The sequence below is a fragment of the Cervus elaphus genome, chromosome 5 (assembly GCF_910594005.1).
Source record: "Cervus elaphus chromosome 5, mCerEla1.1, whole genome shotgun sequence".
Lineage (NCBI taxonomy): Eukaryota > Metazoa > Chordata > Mammalia > Artiodactyla > Cervidae > Cervus > Cervus elaphus.
Window position 1 is genome coordinate 41,467,848 of NC_057819.1, and position 16,815 is coordinate 41,484,662.

Here is a 16,815-nt window from a genome sequence, read left to right on the forward strand (position 1 = left end):
ACTGGTCTTCAGGGCCCGGGGCAAAGCGACCCCAGCCCCCGGCCGCCCAGAGCCACGTGCGTCGGGCGCCCCGCCCCTCGCTCACAGCCGGCCGAGCGAGGCGCAAGCCAGTTGCGAGTCACAGAGGCCTGGTGCGCGCCCCGCCCCTGTGCCCGTAGCGAGGGCCGCCGCGGCCCGGGAGCCGGGGAATCTCCCTGTTCGCCCTCCTTTCCCCTCGGCTGGCCGCTGGGGCGGGGCCGGCCCTCAAGCAGGGCGGCACCGAGGCGGGTTCGTCAGTCACCCACTGCGGGTGGCGGCCTGGCGAGGTCTGGAGCCGGTGAGTAGCCACGTCACTCTCCTCCGGGAGGCCCCGCCCCCGCTCCGTCCCCTCGGACCGCCCCCTTTCCCGGCCCCGCCTCCGCCCCCCGCGAGCAGTTACCGGCTGTGGTAGCGCGCGTCTCTCCGACGCTGCTAGAGGTCTTCAAGCCTCGGTTTGCGGCGCTTCTGCCTCAGCCCGCGCCGGCTGAGGGCTCGCGGCTCCGGCTGCGAAGCCCGGCGCGTGTTGGCAGGCTCGGGGCTAGCGCCGCTGAGGCAGGCTGGGCCGACGGGCGGTTAGCGCCCCGTTCCACGCGGGGAGGGGCGGCACGCCGAGAGCTGCACGGCCTCCTCACCCGACGCGGGCGGCCGTGGCGACGGCGGCCGGGTTCTCGGGTTCTCTTCCTCAGGCCGGAGCCAGTCGGTGTCCCGGCGGAGCGACGGGCAGCCGGGCTCCCTTGCCCCGGGCCCCCCCTGGCTGGGGCGGCTGGGGCAGGGGGACCATGTCTGCTCGCGCTCCAGTGCCCGCCGCTCACCCTCGGGAGGAGCCTCCCGCGGCAGCAGCTGAGAGGGAGTCGCTGGCGGCCGCGGCGAGCCGGCAGGCCGAGCAGCTACCCCCGCTCGAACGGGAGGGCAAGGAGACGGCGAGGGAGGAGAGGGCCGCGACCGCCACCAGCGCGGGGGCGCGGGGTGAGCCGTCGCCGGCGCCGGTGCTGGGACACAGCGTGCCTCAGGCGGCCGTGCCTGTGAAGCCCCTGGCGCTGCACCTGGCGCACAAGGCGCGCGGGCCAGGGGGGCCCTTCGGCGGGGAGCCGCCGCGACCGCTGCCGCCGGCCGAGAACGCCCGGGAGGAGGAGGTTGCGGCGGCCAGCTCTGAGGAAAAGCTGCAGCCGCAGCCGCCGCCACCGCCGAAGGAGAATCCCTGGACCAGAAAGCCTCCCCAGCACCTGTCCCCCGCCGGGACGGGGCCGCTGCCGTTGCCCCCACTGGAAACCTTGGAGGCAGGTCTGTGGCTCCTCTGCGGTGGGCACCTGGAGGGTGTGTGCAGGGGCGACTCGTGGCGACCCAGGCTCCGCCGGGCTGGGGGAGGGGCAGGGGCAGGGCTCCTTGCCCTGTCAGTCCGAGGTGTTTCGTTCCAAGGTGTCATTCATTCTGCCTATTTACATAAATGGAGATCTGGGAAGGGAGCGACAGGAAGAGGTGGGACCTCGGGTGGTTCTCCTTGACTAGTGGGGGCACGGCGGGGGCAATGGAGCTGAGCCACTCGGCTGGCACTGCCTCAGTTTTGTCTTGCCCCCACGTGGTAGTGAATTGGGAAAGCTGACTTGAGATAGATGTTCAATTCATCCTACAGAAGTTTCTGTAGACTTTTTGAGAAGAGGTGAAGCAAGTCGGACGGGGGATGTATTTATAAATGGAAGCGCAGTTGGGAATTTTTTATTATTAAATAATTGATAAGCTGAGAATTGGCAGGGTTTTCAAAACAGTGCAAAGTAGTCACATTAAAAATGAGACTCTGTACTGTAGTTGTTGGTAAAAAGTTTTGAGTTCATAATTGTGGTGGAAAATTGTTGAAATAGGGTAGTTGACCTGAGAGTGAATTGCTCATTAGGTGAATAGTAGTCATAGTAGTCTTGTGTTTCAACGGTGAAGAATCCTCCTGTCAATGTAGGGTATGCCTGTTGGATCCCTGGGTAGGAACGATCCCCTGGAGAAGGAAATGACAACCCACTCCACTATGCTTGCCTGGGAAATCTCATGAACAGAGGAGCCTCATTGGCTGCATTCTATGGGTCGCAAAGAGTCCGGCACGACTTAGCGATTATACAACATTCAGTTACCTCTCCTTCCTAGAGGAGGTAAGATTGTGTCGCTGAATTTGATGCTGACCAATGCCGTATGTTCCCTAGAGATTTATTTTGGTTATAACAACTTCAGGGTTTTTTTAAGTTAAATAGATATCCTAAATAAAACGAAGACAAACTAGTTTTGCTCTTTAAGTTGTAGTAAGTTAAACTTTTCATATAGAAATTACAGCTGTTTACTTACAAGTGTTTGCTTTTCTTAAAGGTTAACAGTGAAACAGGGAAAATTCAAGCGTGTTTACAGGGTTGTGAGGATCAAATGAGACTAAGGAATGGTCAAATATAAGGTGATTGTTATAGATACATATTGCAGCTATAGTAACATTTCTTCTAAGGAACTCCAATAGAGTGAGATAAGTGTTAGTTGGTTTGCACAGTAATAATCATTTTTTACTGTTGCAGAACAGTATAACTTTAAACAAATAGTTATTTTACATCTGAGGTTTGATAGTCTTTAAATTATCATTTGATAAATCTTACACAGAAAAAAATCTACTCACAATTTTTGCTCTAAATTTAAATTTGCAACCATTCTCTCCTAGCTGCAAAGCTCTGTTTACCACTGTTACTAACTGAAGAGAACAAAAGTCTTAAATTGAAAACTTTAGTGAATCTTAATGTCTGTCTCACCTCCCTACTCTGAGACTTACACACATTATACATTATAGTCAGTGATCTACCAAAAAAAAAAAACAACAAAAAAACCACCAAACTTTGATTGTACAATTAATTTGACAGGTTTTAAGACTCAAATTTTAATTGGAGATTACCTTGTGAAAATATTTAACAATTTAATATAACTAGCCTGCAGGTGCATTCAATAGGGACCTTAATCTTTGTTGCAGATTAAGCATCTGGTGATGAACCAGGTGTGGTTCATAGGGACTTTAATTTTGCTGATGTTTCTCTGTAGGCAACATTTTTGTTCTTGGAATCTATTCTATACCTGCAGGAATACTGTTCTTTATACTTGGAGTGCTGTAGTAACTTTATAGTCTATCCCCAACACTGACTCTGTACTTCTACACAACTTCTATTCGTAATTGAAAAACTGTCTAGGTAACTTAGACAAGAGTTTGTGGAGTAGAAATGCACAACTTGCGTTCTAGACCAGACTGGCTACTACCTAGCTAGTTGACTTTTGGCAAGATTTCTGGGCCTTGTAAATGAATGAAGCGGGTGTATTTTCTTTCATTTCTTAATACCAGAGGGCCTTCTATAACCTAGATCTGCCTTTCCTATTTTCTGAAGTAAATTTGCAACCTCAAGAGTAATGATATAGGAGCAGACGCCCTTTAGGGTTCAGAGTCCAGAATAGGTGCAAACTAGGGAAGTGTTAAATTAGTACAATAATCTTTTTTGTTGGAAGCCTATGTGATTTATCCTATAAACCAGGATATTCATGAGAGGGAAAGAGGATATTAATTATGCTGTAATATGAGAATTAAACTTTTTTTTCCTAGCCAAACCAGGACTTACTGTCACTCACTTAATGAAGTACCAGAATTCCATCCACCATAAAATTTTTGGCAGAAAGTTTACTACCAGAGATAGAAACATGGGAAATGTAGGGAAGTATTTCTGGACTTGTAGTCATGAATTTTTTGTTAGAACCTGGAGTTCTAACTGAATTGCAAGTGAGGAATTCTTCAGCCCTGTGACACACTTTCCTCCGCTTTGGGGATAGTTCTGGCTTGTGTGTTGGTGTTTCTGGTAATCCAGATAAGACCCTCTTTTCAGCCAAAGCCCGGCCCATAAGAGAACCTAGAATAGTATCACTGCAGTCTTAAATTCTCGTCAGGAGACTAGAAAGAATTGTTCCCCGATCCATGTTTAAATAATTTTACTTATTTTGAAGACCTTTACGAAGGTCAAAGTATGGGATTTATGAGTCACCTACCTTGTACCCATGGTTACAATTTGCATGTTAAAAATCAGCTTTCTAAATTTAATTTTTATGCACAGAAATATTGATTTTGGGACTTGCCTGGTGGCCTAGTGGTTAGTATTTGGCTCTTTCACTGCAGAGGCCCTGGTTTGATCCCTGGTTGGGGAACTATCCTTCATGCTGAGAGGTTGGGTCACAATACAAAAAGTTTTTTTTTTTTCTTTTTCATCTTTAGTCTTCTTGACCCCATCAACCTTTTCTCCAAGTGTGTTTCCCAGAAACCTTAAAAAAGCTTACTGTAAACCTAATAACGTTTTACTTAAATTATATAAATTATACATAAATGTTTTTATAAACACAGAATTTTTCTGTTCCCTTCAAAAAAAAGAATAGTCATGTTACCAGTTTATTGAATATCCTTTCAGTCCTTTCTGTGAAATTATTTTCAAATACAGTGTTTTGTATGTGCATTTAGACTTCTCAATTTAAAATTTTGCCTGATCCTTTTATTTTTCTTTACAGTGAGTTTTATTTTTTAAATTATATTAATACTAGTTTCAGGTATGTGATTCAGATTTGTATATACATATTGTGGACTTCCCTGGTGGCTTAGTGGTAAAGAATCCACCTGTCAAGATAGGGGATGCGGGTTTGATCCCTAGGTCAAGAAAATCCAGATGGTGCTAGTGGTGAAGAACCTGCCTCCAATGCAGGAGACTTAAGAGGCACAGGTTCCATCCCTGGGTAGGGAAGATCACCTGGAGAAGGAAATGGCAACCCACTGCAGTATTCTTGCCTGGAGAATCTCATGGACAGAGGAGCCTGGTGTGCTACAGTCCATAGGGTCCCACAGAGTTGGACATGACTGAAGTGACTTAGCATGCATGCAAAGAAGGAAAAGGCAACCCACTCCAGTATTCTTGCCTGGAAAATCCCATGGACAAAGCTACCTGTCAGGCTACAGTCCATGGGGTTGCGAAAGAGTTGGACACGAATTAGCAACTAAACAACAACATTGTAAATGATTATCATATGTTTAGTTAACTATCATCTACATACTTTTTATAAAATTTTTTTCTTGTGATAGAGTTGATGCTTTTTAGTCTAAACTTTAAAAAATTGCAGAGAAGTGGTCTATAAATATAACTGATGTAGTCAGTTTAGCCATTTACCTGTTAATCAACATCCTGGTTGTTTCAAACATCTTTATGCATTTCTCTTATATACATGTCTGATTTACTCTAGGATAGCTACATGGAATTGTTAGGTCACAGTGTATTTGTTGACAGGTTGTTCTCTAAAGTGACTACAGATTGATAGTCTCAATTTTAGAGTCTGAGAAGTAAGTAGGCATTTTTACACATTTTTTAAGGCACTCATTTACTGTAATAAAATGGCATTTGATGACATTTCTTCCTTAAATATAATAAAACCATGTGATTAATTATTGATAACTGTCAATGCCTTTTCTTGATTAAAACTTTGCTAAAGATTATGGTCATGAAAATTAGAGTAAACTCACCTATCATGTTGCATTTTTTTGTTCTCACTTTCCAAGCTTTTCAAATGAATTGTTTTCTTATCAGGACTTGTTTCCTTATAGATTAAAATATTACAGTAATACTCAAAGTTGTATTTTGGCTCACCAGTAATTGAAAAATGGATCTGTGAAGATCACATACTTGTTTATGTATATATACATATATACTTGGAGACATGTATATATATGTGTGTATGTTGTATATATACACACATATATATACTTGGAGCTTAAATTTCTTAGGCTTCATCTGTCTGAAAACAATTTTTTAATAAAGTTTCTGTATTTCTAAGTTTTTAGGTTGGCTTTCTTTTTTAGTCTTAGATTTTTTTCTAATGACATACTGAGAGAGCAGTTTCCTCCATTTTGTTTGGAGCATGGGAAAATGAAAATATTTTCTTGGCCTTGTTTTACCTCTTCTATATGTGTGTGTAAAATTATATGTAGAATCTGGTGTATTAATACATACAGATTTGTCTTATTTCTTAAATTTTGCATTATTTTAAATAAATATACCAATAATATAACTCCTATATTCAATAATATAGTAGTTATATATTTATTTTTTGGCTATGCCACACAGCTTGTGGGATCTCAGTTTTCTGGAACAGTCACGGCAGTGAAAGCCACGAATCCTAACCATTAGGCTACCAGGGAACTCCCTAGAGGTTATTTATTTAAATACAGTTATCTAGGGAACTTCCTAGAGGTTATTTGTTTTAATGAAGTCTGGTAGATCTTCCAACCCAGGGATCAAACTCGTGTTTCCTGTGTCTCCTTCTTTGGCAGCCAGATTCTTTACCACTGAGCCACCTAGGAAGCCCTTTATCTGCTACAATGAACATATTTTTTTGGCTGTGCTGCTCACCAAGCAGGATCTTAGTTTCCAGACCAGTGGTTGAACCCATGTCCCCTGCACTGAAAGCATGGAGTCTTAACCATTAGCCCGCCAGAAATCCCTATACTGAAAATTTTATACAGACATCTTTGTATCTTGTCTTAATTCTCAGATAATTTCTAAGAAATTGAACTTTTTCATTAAAATATATATGCATTTTATTAATTTTTTAAAACTTTATTGGATTCCAGTTGATTTACATTGTTGTGTTAGTTTCAGGTGTACCTCACAGTGATTCAGAATGTATATTCATTCTTTTTCAGGTTATTTTTTCATATAGGTTATCATAGAACATTGAGTAGAGTTCCCAGTGCTATACAGTAGGTCCTTGTTGGTTATCTTTTAAAAGGGTATATATATATTATTTGTAGTATTACTTTTTTGCCACATGGCTTGGGGGTTTTATTTAGTTCCCCCACCAGAGATTGAACCCAGGCCCTTGGCAATGAGAGCAGAGTCCTAACCACTGGATTGGCAGGACATTCCAAAAATAGTATATACATTTTAAATGTCAGGTTACCCTTGAAAGGTTCTACTACTTCATATTCATTCCAACAGCATGAGAGAAATGTCCATTTACAGGCTTGCCAACACTTGGCATTTTCTTTTTTGTCAGAATGATAGGTGAAAATTGTTTTCACTTAAGTTTCTTAGTGCCATTTCGTGTTTGGCCACTGCTATTTCGTTTTTGAATCATGTTTATCTTTTATTCAAATTTGTTTTTTTAAAGCTCATATCATTCTTTTAACTGAAGAAAGAGTGGGTTGATGAGGTGGTCTAAGAGCAGAACAAAGGACTTCCTTATGTTGAACTTGGAATTAGACAAATGTATTCACAGTTGGTGTTGCACAACTGCATGTTCCCTTTCTGCCTCTGTTGGGTAGTCTGCCCTGTGTGGTTGACAGCATGAAGGAGCAGACCAGAATGCTTACTTTTTGTGGACAGCTAGCTCCCAAAGGAAAGAGGGGAAAGGTGCTGGCTTTGCATGTCAGTTCTTTTCCTAAACTCATTAATCAGGAAACATTGTTTCTGTGGGAACAATTGGTACTTGGGAACAGGAATGTTCCAGGATAGTCTTCCTTTTAAAAAAGTAAAGTAACTATAAGTGCCATTTGGTAACCAGTATCAAGAAATCCCTCTTTCCTATGGAGTATCCAACCACAGTGGCCAGCATAATTTGTCAAATATCTTTTGATGAAAATAAATTACCATATTGGTAAACTATAAATATCCAAATTACAGTGTGTACTTAAAGATACTCTTGTCAATAAAATGTCAGAATTATAGAGGTCACAGACTTAAATGTGATCTATTTTTCTATTTATTACCCGAGGAAGAGTTAAAGTTGAGAGATTAAAATTTAAACAAAAGAATTGGTTGAAATAAAAATCTCTCTTCCTTTTATTTTTAAATGTGTGAAGAAATAAAGATCAAGATTATCCCTCCCTGGCTGCCCTGCATGGCTTGCGGAATCTTTTGTTCCCAAACTACGGTTTGAACTCAGGCCTCTGGCAGTTAGAGAACTGTGTGCTAACCACTGAATCACCAGGAGTTACCTCCAACATTTTTTTTTTTTAATTAAAGTATAGTTGATTTACAATATTGGGTTACCTTCCCAATTTCTTTTAGCCAGAGGTTATAATCAGTGTCTGTGTAGGGTATGGCACCATGTTGATTTTTAAATAAAAAAGATTGTTAACTTATGTTCAGATATTTTTGCTTGTAAATAACTTACTTGTCATTTAATGCTGAAGTTTAAAAGTTTATGTGGTCAGAATAATTTTTAAATTTCTGACCTTAATTTTGTGATTATTATTGTCTGCTTGATTTGTAATAAAATTTACTTTTGTGGCCTATCCCTAACTACTTCCCATTACATCAAATAGTTTGTGTAAGGCTGTGTTTTGTAACCACCAGGCAATAATTACTTGACTTAGCAATATTTTGGGATGTGTTTTTACTTGGCTGAGGGAAAAGTCTTTCAAATGTTTGATACTGTGTAACTTTCATAAAATACATGTGCTATTTATGGAATATACCTTAGTCAAATTCCAGATAATATTTGGACAAATACCGTTTTTGTTAGATTAGATTTTTTTCTTGCCTCCATTTTTGTCCTACCCGTGCATATTTTTTTCTGCATCTCATTTTTCTTAATGAAGTATTTTCTCTATGCTTATTTATATGCATGTATACCTTTCCCTGTAGTAGTTTCTGTAGACTTTTTAAGAAGAGGTGAAGCAAGTTGGAGAAGGGGGATTTATTTATAAATGGAAGTGCAATTGTGAATTTTTTATTATGAAATAATTGATAAGCTGAAATTTTTCAGGGTTCTCAAAACAGTGCTAAGTAGTAATATTAAAAATGAAACTGTACTGTAGTTGCTACTGAAAAGTTTTGAGTTCATAATTGTGGTGGAAAATTGTTGAAACAGGATAGTTGGACCTGAGAGTGAATTGCTCATTAGGTTAATAATAGTCTTGTGGTTCAACGGTAAAGAATCCTTCTGCCAATGTAGGGTATGCTGTTTGAATCCCTGGGTCAGAAAGCTCCCCAATGACAACCCACTCCAGTATTCTTGCGTGGGAAAATCCCATGAACAGAAGAGCCTGATTGCCTGCAATCCATGGGTCACAGACAGTCGAACACGATTTAGTGACTACACAGTACACTTCCTTGGTGGCTCAGATGGTAAAGAATCTGCCTGCAGTGCAGGAGACCCAGGTTTGATCCCTGGGTAGGGAAGATTCCCTGGAGAAGGGAATGGCTACCCTTGCTTGGAGAATTCCATGGACAGAGGAGCCTGGGGAGCTACAGCCTATGGGGTTACAAAGAGTGGGGCATAACGGAGTGACTGACATTTACTTACACATTTACTTGTGTCCCTAAAGTATAAGGAAGTGTAGAGCAAATAGCCGTGTACTCAACTATCTACTTTAGAAATAGAATTTCTACAGTATTCACGCTCCTTGTGTGCCCATCCCTGGGAATGTCGTCATCCTTCATCCAGCTTCCTTTCTTAATATCTTATTTGAATTTTTCTGGCTTTAATTTAAAAATCATTTTATTTTACTCTGAATTGGTCATTGCCATGATTTATGGGATTCATGGTTTACTAAATTATTGTGTTTTTTGTTTATTCGACTTTAATATTTACTTTAGGGCATGTTTAACTAGATAATCTTCGTGCTAGATAAAAAGACATTTTAAAGCTTCATTTGGAGACTATTATTATCAATCATTGTGTTCTTATTCAAGATAGGGACAGGTGATGATACTGTGATAGTCTTACACATGCTTTTACAGAAGTCTGTTTTATTTTTTATGGCTTGATTCTACAGACAAGCTATTTTGGTTTTTCCAAAGACAAACTGAAGTCTTCTGACTTATTTTCTGGATGCTTCTTGATGTATGTGAATATATACATAGAAATAAATGTATTATAGATATAGTATATGGCTTCCCTGGTGGCTCAGTGGTAAAGAATCCACCTGCCAATGCAGGAGATGTGGGCTTGATCCCTGGGTTGGGAAGATCCCCTGGAGAAGGAAATGGCAACCCATTCCATTATTCTTGCCTGGGAAACCACATGGACAGAGGAGCCTGGAGGGCTACAGCCCATGGGGCTGCAAAGAGTCAGACACTATTTAGTGATTAAAGAGCAATGACATATATAATACAGATAGAAAAATATATCCCATTGGGAATTGATTCACCAACTTTACAAAAATGTGTTATATTTCTAATTTTTCCATGTTACACCTGTTTGTGAAAGGACTGGTCTGTCAGTTCAGTAAGCTGTTAATATTTCTTCTTTATTTGAACACTGAAGACCACTTTCAGCCCATGTTTGAAATGTGGTTGATTTCTTGTTAGGAATTTGAGTCTTAGAACTTTGCATTTTGTTGAAAATAATGACTATATTGACTTACTGAAATTGGTTTGATTGTTATTTTATCAAATATTAAGTGATACGGTTGTAAAAAACAGTTCTTTGTATTTTTTTTTTTTTAGAGCTCAGTTCCCCCAAAATTATAAAAGCAGGAAAACTCAAGACAAAGAAATCCAATAAGGTATACTTGACAATAAATAATTTTTGACTATTCTGAAAGGAACTCCTCAGATTACTGTGTATTTTTCTCTTCTGTCATTGATGTTTGATGTTAATATACTAGAGAATTGTAGCCTTTATCCAGATCTCCATATGCATATGTTATCCTGCGTCTATCAGTTTAGTCCAAGTTGTTAATTGTGCCAGAAGTTGGATTATAAGACCAAAGCATTCTTTCTGGGTTCTGTTGTTTGGAGAAGGTTTTGGATTAATTTGGCAAATGCCTACATAAAAATGAATGTAGATGATTTTAAAAGTTGCATTTACTTTTAGAAAAATCTTTTTCTATTTAGAAAATTCCTAATTTGCATAACACTTCTCTTATTACTTCTTAGGCTAGTGATTTCAGCGATATGGCAAATTGGCCAACACCAAGTGAATTAGTGAACACTGAAGTGAGTATTCTTTTAAGACCTTTTTTAAATAAAGGGAAAGTATTCTCATTTCACATGCAGACTTTATTTTACTTCAAATTTAGAGAATCACATTGATAAAATACCCATTTTCCGAATACTTTGATTTCTTTCATCACATTGCCTTCATCTGGTTGTATTCTCAGGACCATATATTTGGAAAGGATGGGGTACTGTGATGTCAACTTCATGTAATGCCTACAAATAGATTATTTTTTTAATATAGTATGTCTAATTGAAGCCCATTTTGTGTTTCAAAATTTATTTTATATATGTTTAAGTAAATTTTTTTCAATGTGTTGAAGTCTTAAGTCTTTATATACACATACATATATATGCATATAACATATCAAAAGATTTTTTTAAAGTTTTAGGTTTTTATATTTGCTTTATTTATTTATTTATGACTGTGCTGGGTCTTTGTGCTGCTCTTGGACTTTCTCTAGTTGTGGTGAGCAGGGGTAAACCATAGGCTCAGCAGTTGTGGTGCACAGGCTTAGTTGACCCCAGGCCTGAGGAATCTTCCTGGACCAGGAATTAAACCCATACCTTCTGCATTGGCAGGTGATTCTTAACCACTGGACCACCAGGGAAGTCTCAGTAAATGGATTTCTAATTTAACTATGAAAGAAGTTCTAAAAAGATATTCTGAAATAGTCTGTCAAAAGGCTTTTTAGGGACTTCCCTAGCTGTCCAGGGGTTAAGACCATGCTTCCACTGGAGGGGGCATGGGTTCAATCCCTGGTTGGGGAACTAAGATCCCACATGTTGGAGCCACAGCCAAATAAAAAAATAATAACAATAAATAAAAAGGATTTTCTTTTTAAAGACATAGTGTCTATGGTCATCTGGTTCCATGGTTTCATTTGACACTGTACATTTTGTTGTATTTTGTGCAGTAATATTGGAGTATAGTTTAGTATATATGAAACAACTTAATTGATGTATAAACAACATAACAACCGTATATGAAGGGTACAGTCTGATATACTTTGACCTGTGAAACTTTCTCCACTAACAGGATAATGAACTTGATTTGTAATTCTTCCCTGTCATGTCCTTTACCACACCATTATCCCAACCACTGTTAAGGTCTACTTAGTTAATTTGCCTTTTCTCCAGCTTTTAAAAAAATTTTTATTGGAGTATAGTTGATATACAATGCATTTCCTACAGTTTTATATAAGTGGAGTTATACAGCATGTACTATTTTTTTGCCCCCGGCTTTCATTTAGCTTAATTATTTTGAGATTTATTTATGTTATATATATGAGTAGTTTGTTCTTATTTCTTGGGTAGTAGTCAATTGATGGATATAATGCTGTCCATTCACCTACTGGTGAACATTTGTGTTGACTCCAGTTTTGTGACAGGAATAAGGCTACTATATAAATATTTGTGTACAAAATTTGCATGGATATATGCTTTTATTTTTCCTGGGAGTAGAATAGGTGGATTTTATGGTAGCTATTTAAAATTTTAAACTACCAAACTTTTTATTCCACCAGCAGCATATGAGAATTCTAATTGCTCTATATTCTCACTAATACTTGACATGGTCAGTTTTAATTTTAATCAGTCTAGTAAGTGTGTGACAGTATCACATTGTAGTTTTACTTTGCACTTTTCTATTGATGTCAAACACATTTTCATGTACATTTGCCATCAGTATATCTTTTTGATGAAATGTCTGTTTAACCCTTGCCCACTTTTTAATTGTTTTCTTGTTGCTGCATTTTAGAGTTCATTATATATCTTGGATACAAGTCCTTTTATCAGATACTTAGTAAATATTTTCTCCTTGTCTTTCGCTTGACTTTTCTCTGAACAATGTCTTTTGTAGTTTTTTATTTTTATTTATTTTTTTTTTTGTAGTTTTTTATTTTTGATAAAAGTTGTCATTTGTTTTACGATATGTAGTTAAGATATTACCACAAATGTGGGGATATTGTTTGAGAAAATGTTCATGATAATTTAACTCTGTAAAACCTTTTGCAGTGTCAGAGTGTCATCAGTCAAGGAAATAAGAAGCCACAAAATAGAAAAGAAAGAGAAGACAAGGTTGAAAAGAGAAGTGTTAACAATGAAAACAGAGAAAACCGGGAAACAAAATTAGATGGTCCTGGTGAAAATGTCAGTGAGGATGAGGCTCAGTTAAGTAATCAAAGAAAAAGAGGTTAGTTTGTTTATACCTTCATTTTGATTTTAAGTATTTAAAGAGAGCTATAGTAATGAAGAATCATATTTAATCAGTAGATTCCTGGTAGTCACCAGTGAGTAGTTTGGATGTCTTCACAACTGAGTGACTGAGTGCGCACACACACACACACACACACACACACACACAGCACATGTTTATCTTTAAAACAAGGAGTTTGTTGTTGTTAGTCACTAAGTTGTGTCTGACTCTTTTGGACCCCATGGACTGTAGCCTGCCAGGCTCCTCTGTCCATGAGATTTCCCAGGCAAGAATACTGAAGTGGGTTGCCATTTCCTTCTCAACCCAGGTAAATGTCCCCAAACCAGGGATCAAACCTGCATCTCTTGTGTCTCCTACACTGGCAGGTGGATTCTTTATCACCAGAGAAGTCTAAAACAAGGGCTTATTTGTCCCCAAAGAATCTCATTGATAACTCATTAGAATTTAGAATATAGACTTTAGAGAACTTTTAGATTCTTTCATATTCCCTTTTCCTTATCTGTCCATAGTTTGCCATATTTGTAGGAAATTAATACACTAATATTCTCTTAATTTGGTAGTTTTTCCTTTGCCCATGAATCTTTTTTTGTTTTAGTAGAAAATTGTATTGGGCAGAAATCTGAACATTTTGAAACCTTAACTGTGCAATCCATGAATAGGTAATCTTCAGATTTCACTATACTATAGCTATTAATTACATTATTATTTAGTCAACAAGAAATATCAAATTGCTTATATCTCTGAAGAAGTTAGGAAAATACAAAGGTTTATCAAATGCAGTTAGATTTGCAGTTAAAGTTCATTTTGAGAAAGCTCATTAGTAGTTATGCTGGATAAATTAAAATTTGAGTCAGTTATTTTAAACTAAGTGTTTTGAATCAGTATTCAAACAATTATCAGGTGTACCCTGTTCTAAAGCCTAAGTATCAAGTATTAGATGAGAGTAGTGTGTACACTTAATATTTTTTTATAACTTCTTTGTCAGAATTAAATGGAAGAGTGTGCATTTCACTTAAAAGCAAAAGAATTCCAGTTATACTCTATCATTGTCTTTTCACTTGAGCTTTAGAAATTTTGTAGTTTTCATTTAGTAAAATTTAGACTCCCTTCACAATTGTAAAGCTTTCACGTAAATTGTACATTGTCTTTAAGTGATTTTATTTTGTTTTCTTCAAGCTAATAAGCACAGATGGGTACCACTCCACTTAGAAGATGTAAGACCAGAGAGTCAAGAAAGACCAGGGTCCCGGAATAGCTCAAGATGTCAACTTGAAGCAAATAAATCATCACATAACAATAGGAGAAATGACACAAGAAGTAAGTAACATTTTAAGAGAAAAATGACTTAATTTAGCCTTAATGCTTATTATTTTAATAATCATGTATACGATATAAAGTATTTGAGAGTAAGTTGCAGATATTGTGCCCCTTATTCAGGGTTAAAGAGTATATATCATAGGAACAGTAACACAGTCTATCTGTCCACAGACAGAATTTCTCAATAATGCCCTTTGCAGTTTTTCTGTCTTTTCCAGAATCTAACCTGTGGTCACACATTGCTTTTACTTGTCTTCTCTTTCATCTCTATTAGTTTGAAATAGTTCTTCTGCTTTTGTCTTTTCATGATGATCTTTTTCTGAAGGACATAGGACAGTTATGTGTCTATGCCGTACCTCACTTTGGGTTTTCTGATGTTTCCTCCTGATTGGGTTATGAGTTTTTGGCAAGAATACTGCAAAGCTTAAGTGGTTTTCTTTCAAGTGTGTAGCTTGAAAATACATATAATATTGGTGTATCTTATTATTGGTGATACTAACTTTGAGCACTTGGTTAAGATGAGGTACTCCAGATTTCTTTATGATAAAGATACTCTTTTTTCCCCTTGGTGATTAATATGTAATTTGTGGTCAGAGACTTTGAGAATGTGAGAATACCCACTTTTTCATCAGTTTTCATATGAGCTTTAGTTTCCACTGATGATTTTTATTCTTACGTGACTGAGGTATTAACCATGATGGCTGTAAATGCTGATTTAGCTGTTACAACATTCCTTATTGGCATTCCACTGTAAGGAACAACTCCCTGTTATTATTGGTGTGGACTAAAGTCTTCTCATATTTTCAGCTGTTGAAATCATTACCATGATTGTTTAATTTTAATGCTCAAATTGTCCCAGAGTTGGCTCTTGGGAGCCTCTTATGTATGTTTCTGGATCCTTTAAAAAGTCAACTTTACTGAACTAATAATCAAAGAAACTACACTGAAATTATTGTCAAGTCCCTAACCACGAGTCTACCTTCTATCAGATTTTATTTACCTTTTCAGAATAAATTTAACTATACAATATAAATTATATCCTCTTGTATTTTTTTTTGTTCAGCATAATGATTTTCATATTCATCAGTATTGTTCCATATATCAGTAATTTCTACCTCTTTATTGCATAACAGTTTTCTGTTGAATGGATATACTCATTTATCCATTCATCTGTTCATAGATATTTGGCATGTTTCTAGTTTTTGGCTGTTATGACTAATGCTGCCATCAACATTTGTATACAAGCTTTTCTGTGGGCATAAGTCTTTGTTTCCCTGGTAAACATCTAGGAGGGGATTGCTAGGTGGTATGGTAAATGTGTGTATGTATACACACACACACGTATATACACTTAAACGGATACAACACACACACACACACACACATATAAATATATTTGGTGCACCACACAACATAGTCTTAGTTCACTGACCAGAGATTGAACCTGTGCCCTTGGCAGTGAAAGTGCAGAGTCCTAGCCACTGGACCACCAGGGAATTCCCTGAGCATTTGCTTTAATAGTTTTCTACTGAAATCTTTTTATTTTGTTCTTTATTTTAAAAATATTTAGTTTCAACTGTGCTGAATCTTGATTGCGTGAGTTTACTTCAGCCGTGGTCGGGGGTGGTTCTCTGTAGTTGTGGCGCGTGGGCTTCTCAGTGCGGTGACTTCTCTTGATGTGGATCATGGGCCCTACAGGCACAGTACTGGTGGTGCACAGGTTTAGTTGCTCCACGGCATGCGGAGACTTATACCAACCTGGGGATCAAACCTATGTCCTCTGCATTGGCCAGTGCATTTTTTACTGACCCACCAGGGAAGCCCCTTCTACTGAGTCTGATAATTTTTTAGGCATGTTGTCCCATGAAAGCATTGTACAGTGAATACCTATCTAATCACCATCTAGATTTAGTAATTTGGTTATCTTTAATTCATCCATCTGCTGAATCATCTGAAAGTAACTCCCAGATATTATGACACTTGAGCACTGATGTCCCAAGAAAATGCGGCATCCAAGAAAATTAACACTAATTCCCTTGTATCATCTTGAGTCTAGTTAAAATTTACTCAATTGTCCACAAAATATGACTTATATAACATTATAAATCTTGCTACTGGTATTTAGTGAGTAGAAAATAAGGATAACACGAAAACATCCTACAGTACTCGGACAGCCCCCACACTAAAAAGTTATCTGATTCAAAAATGTCAATAATGCCATGGGTGAGAAACCCTGGTGTCTAGGGTATACAAACCTTTATATTTATTTCATTATTTCAGTTGTTTTTC

General features: G+C 38.5%; 1 protein-coding gene across 8 annotated transcripts in view; it reads left to right on the plus strand.

Moving 5' to 3' along the window:
- LARP1B (La ribonucleoprotein 1B) overlaps window positions 1-16,815 on the plus strand; it is a 129,549-nt gene continuing 112,734 nt past the window's right edge. For 2 of the 8 annotated variants that reach the window (XR_006341116.1, XM_043902393.1), the window contains exons 1-5: window positions 437-1,299; window positions 10,500-10,558; window positions 10,932-10,991; window positions 13,008-13,185; window positions 14,386-14,526. Coding sequence is in view for 7 of the 8 variants with exons in the window: in XM_043902393.1 (XP_043758328.1) it covers window positions 798-1,299; window positions 10,500-10,558; window positions 10,932-10,991; window positions 13,008-13,185; window positions 14,386-14,526 (940 nt within the window). In the remaining variant the exon portion in view is untranslated. Of the gene's footprint in view, window positions 317-387; window positions 1,300-1,338; window positions 2,154-10,499; window positions 10,559-10,931; window positions 10,992-13,007; window positions 13,186-14,385; window positions 14,527-16,815 lie in introns of those variants that run through there. The other 6 variants (XM_043902394.1, XM_043902395.1, XM_043902391.1 and 3 more) reach the window with 5 other exon arrangements.